Raw genomic sequence first — 3,168 nt, forward strand, 5'->3', positions numbered from 1 at the left:
CTGCAGCTTTCGCCCAACTCCCAGACACCTCGCGGGCTCGCCGGCACCGGCAGCGTTTCCAGGAGGCCGAGCCGGGTGTGCGTGCGGCCGTTGGGCGCCTTCTTTTTGGACCTCGGGGCCATCCACACCGTCCCCTCCCCCTCCCGCCTCCCTCCCCGCCTCCCCCGCGCGCCCTCCCCGCGGAGATCCTCCCTGTCCCTCCTCCCGCTCCCTCCTCCGCGGTCCGCACCGCCCGGGCCGGCGCCGCGCGCGAGGGAAGCTGGCGGGCTGAGGCGCCAGGCTCTCCTCCTCTTCCCCGGGCCGCCCTTCTGCCCCGGGCCTGCGAGGCCGCGCGTTGCCGCCCAAGAGATGATGCAGGACGTGTCCAGCTCGCCAGTCTCGCCGGCCGACGACAGCCTGAGCAACAGCGAGGAGGAGCCGGACCGGCAGCAGCCGCCGAGCGGCAAGCGCGGGGGGCGCAAGCGGCGCAGCAGCCGGCGCAGCGCTGGGGGCGGCGCGGGGCCCGGTGGGGCCGCGGGCGGGGGCGTCGGAGGCGGCGAGGAGCCTGGCAGCCCAGCCCAAGGCAAGCGCGGCAAGAAGTCTGCGGGCTGCGGCGGCGGCGGCGGCGGCGGCGCCGGCGGCGGCGGCGGCAGCAGCAGCGGCGGCGGGAGTCCGCAATCTTACGAGGAGCTTCAGACGCAGCGGGTCATGGCTAATGTGCGGGAGCGCCAGCGCACTCAGTCGCTGAACGAGGCGTTCGCCGCGCTGCGGAAGATCATCCCCACGCTGCCTTCGGACAAGCTGAGCAAGATCCAGACCCTCAAGTTGGCGGCCAGGTATATCGACTTCCTCTACCAGGTCCTACAGAGCGACGAGCTGGACTCCAAGATGGCAAGCTGCAGCTATGTGGCCCACGAGCGGCTCAGTTACGCCTTCTCGGTCTGGAGGATGGAGGGGGCCTGGTCCATGTCCGCGTCCCACTAGCAGGCGGAGCTCCCCACCCCCTCGGCAGGGCCGGAGACCTAGGTAAGGACCCGGCGCCTCTGCGCCCCTTCGCCGCTCAGGTGGCAGACCGACTGACGGCCGGGCCGCGGCTCCCTGTCCGCCTCGCCTTCCTCCCCGTCTCCTACTCCCCTCTCAGCCTTCCCACCCAACCTGGCACCGCCACCCCATCTCCCGAGCGTCCCTGGAAGGCAGCTTAGTCCCTGCTAGGGAGAGAGGGATGCGCCCTTGTGAGGGGTGTGCGTGTGCGTGAGTGCGCGTGACAGACAGGAGGGAAGACTGAGAAAGAGTCGAGGGTCATGGATAAGGACAGTCTTGCCAGCGCCTCCCTTTCTTTTGGCTTTAAGTTTTCGTTCTCCTTAAAACAAATGTTTCCAAATTCCACCTCCTCCTCCATTCCGCCCACCCACTTCCTCTTGCCCTTGGGCTGAAATCCTTCCAGGTTGTTCAGCGTAATTTCTCCGTGGTGGTGATAAGAACAGTGCTCACTAGTCTTAGAAAACAGCCACAGGGACCTAAACAATAACCAACTTTCCCCCCTCTGGGTTTTTGCAGATGTCATTGCTTCCAGAGAAGGAGAAAATGGACAGTCTAGAGACTCTGGAGCTGGATAATTAAAAATAAATATATATGCCAAAGGTTTTCTTGGAAATTAGAAGAGCAGAATCCAAATTCAAAGAAACAGGGCGTGGGGCGCACTTTTAAAAGAGAAAGCGAGACAGGCCCGTGGACAGTGATTCCCGGACGGGCAGCGGCACCATCCTCACACCTCTACATTCTGATAGAAGTCTGAACAGTTTGTTTGTGTTCCTTTTTTTTTTTTTTTTTTGACGAAGAATGTTTTTATTTTTATTTTTTCATGCATGCATTCTCAAGAGGTCGTGCCAATCAGCCACTGAAAGGAAAGGCTTCATTATGGACTTTCTCCATTTTAAAATGGTAACTATCAGAGGAATTTTAAGAACACCTTTAGAAATAAAAATACTGGGATCAAACTGACTTGCAAAATCACAGTCAGTTAATTCCTTTTTTCATTCTTCCTCTGAGGGAAAAAAAAACTTAAAATACAAAAACAACATTCTATTTATTTATTGATGACCCATGGTAAAATGCAAATAGATCCGGTGTCTAAATGCATTCATATTTTTATGATTGTTTTGTAAATATCTTTGTATATTATTTTTCTGCAATAAATAAATATGGTTGAAAATTGTCAGAACCTTAAAGTTTGGTCTATATTTTTAAAGGATTAAGTTGGAGGTAAAAACCTGCTTGTTTAACTCTGGAGACACCCAGGAGGGTGAGGGAGCACTAATATAAACAAAGCAGTGAAAAACTCAAAACTAGTTACTGACAGGTACAGGCATGTTATTTAGAAAGACAGCTTTATCATTATTCCTGTTGGGTGTTCAGTGGACTTAGCATCTCCCCTTCATCTCTTATCAGGTCCCCAGACAGCAAAAACTTAAGAGTTATTCACCTCTCTTCCTTATATTTTGAGAAGGCAGCTGTAAAACAGTTAAATGCAAATAAGCACTATGAATTCAGCACTGTTTTCTCTTTGTTTTTGTCATGATTTCTACTCTTTATGAGGATTTTTAAATAATAGGTTTATTTCAGTGAAGGGATGCATAAAGTGTTATCAAAAGTACCTATCTATACACACATAAATGAATACAAATGTATAGAAAATAAAGTTTAATTTGGCATGACAGAATTCCATTTATAAAGTGATTCGCTTAACTCTTCTTTCATGAATGAGAATGACATTTAATGTCAAGTTTGCTGAGAAGACAAGCCAAAGTTAAGAATATTTTCCCATGTTGATGTTGTCCATTTGGGAAGCATGCTCCTTCTTTATATGTAAAGTACATACAGCTATGCAGGAGAACACAATAAAGAACCTGAACTTTCAGTATCTTCGGTAACTATTGGAACAGTTACAATTTTAAATGCTATAGCTATTCATTTTCTAGTCAGTTCATTAGCAAATATATTTTATCCAAAATTACACAGAATTTTTCCCTGGTTACTTACATGTATACAAAATCTGATTTAGTTAAGTAAAGGAATAACAGGGACAAATGTTGCTTGATTTTTAATTTCATTCTGCTCATTTCTGGGCCAAAAAAAATACTGGCTTTTACAATGAATAACATTAGAAATAATGACCTTGTATCCCTAAGT

General features: G+C 50.0%; 1 protein-coding gene across 1 annotated transcript; it reads left to right on the top strand.

Annotated features, from left to right (window-relative positions):
- The first annotated feature begins 255 nt into the window (after window positions 1-255).
- TWIST1 (twist family bHLH transcription factor 1) lies at window positions 256-2,159 on the top strand. Its single transcript, XM_060108710.1, has 2 exons — window positions 256-1,005; window positions 1,537-2,159. Exon 1 carries the CDS (start codon window positions 349-351, stop codon window positions 961-963), a length of 615 nt encoding a protein of 204 aa, XP_059964693.1. The 5' UTR covers window positions 256-348; the 3' UTR covers window positions 964-1,005; window positions 1,537-2,159.
- The last annotated feature ends 1,009 nt before the right edge of the window (window positions 2,160-3,168 follow it).

This window comes from Mesoplodon densirostris, chromosome 9 (assembly GCF_025265405.1).
Source record: "Mesoplodon densirostris isolate mMesDen1 chromosome 9, mMesDen1 primary haplotype, whole genome shotgun sequence".
Classification (NCBI taxonomy): Eukaryota; Metazoa; Chordata; class Mammalia; order Artiodactyla; family Ziphiidae; genus Mesoplodon; species Mesoplodon densirostris.

Excerpts from the sequence above, each read along its gene's own strand:
- TWIST1 (XM_060108710.1), top strand. The coding sequence starts at position 349 with ATGATGCAGGACGTGTCCAGCTCGCCAGTCTCGCCGGCCGACGACAGC.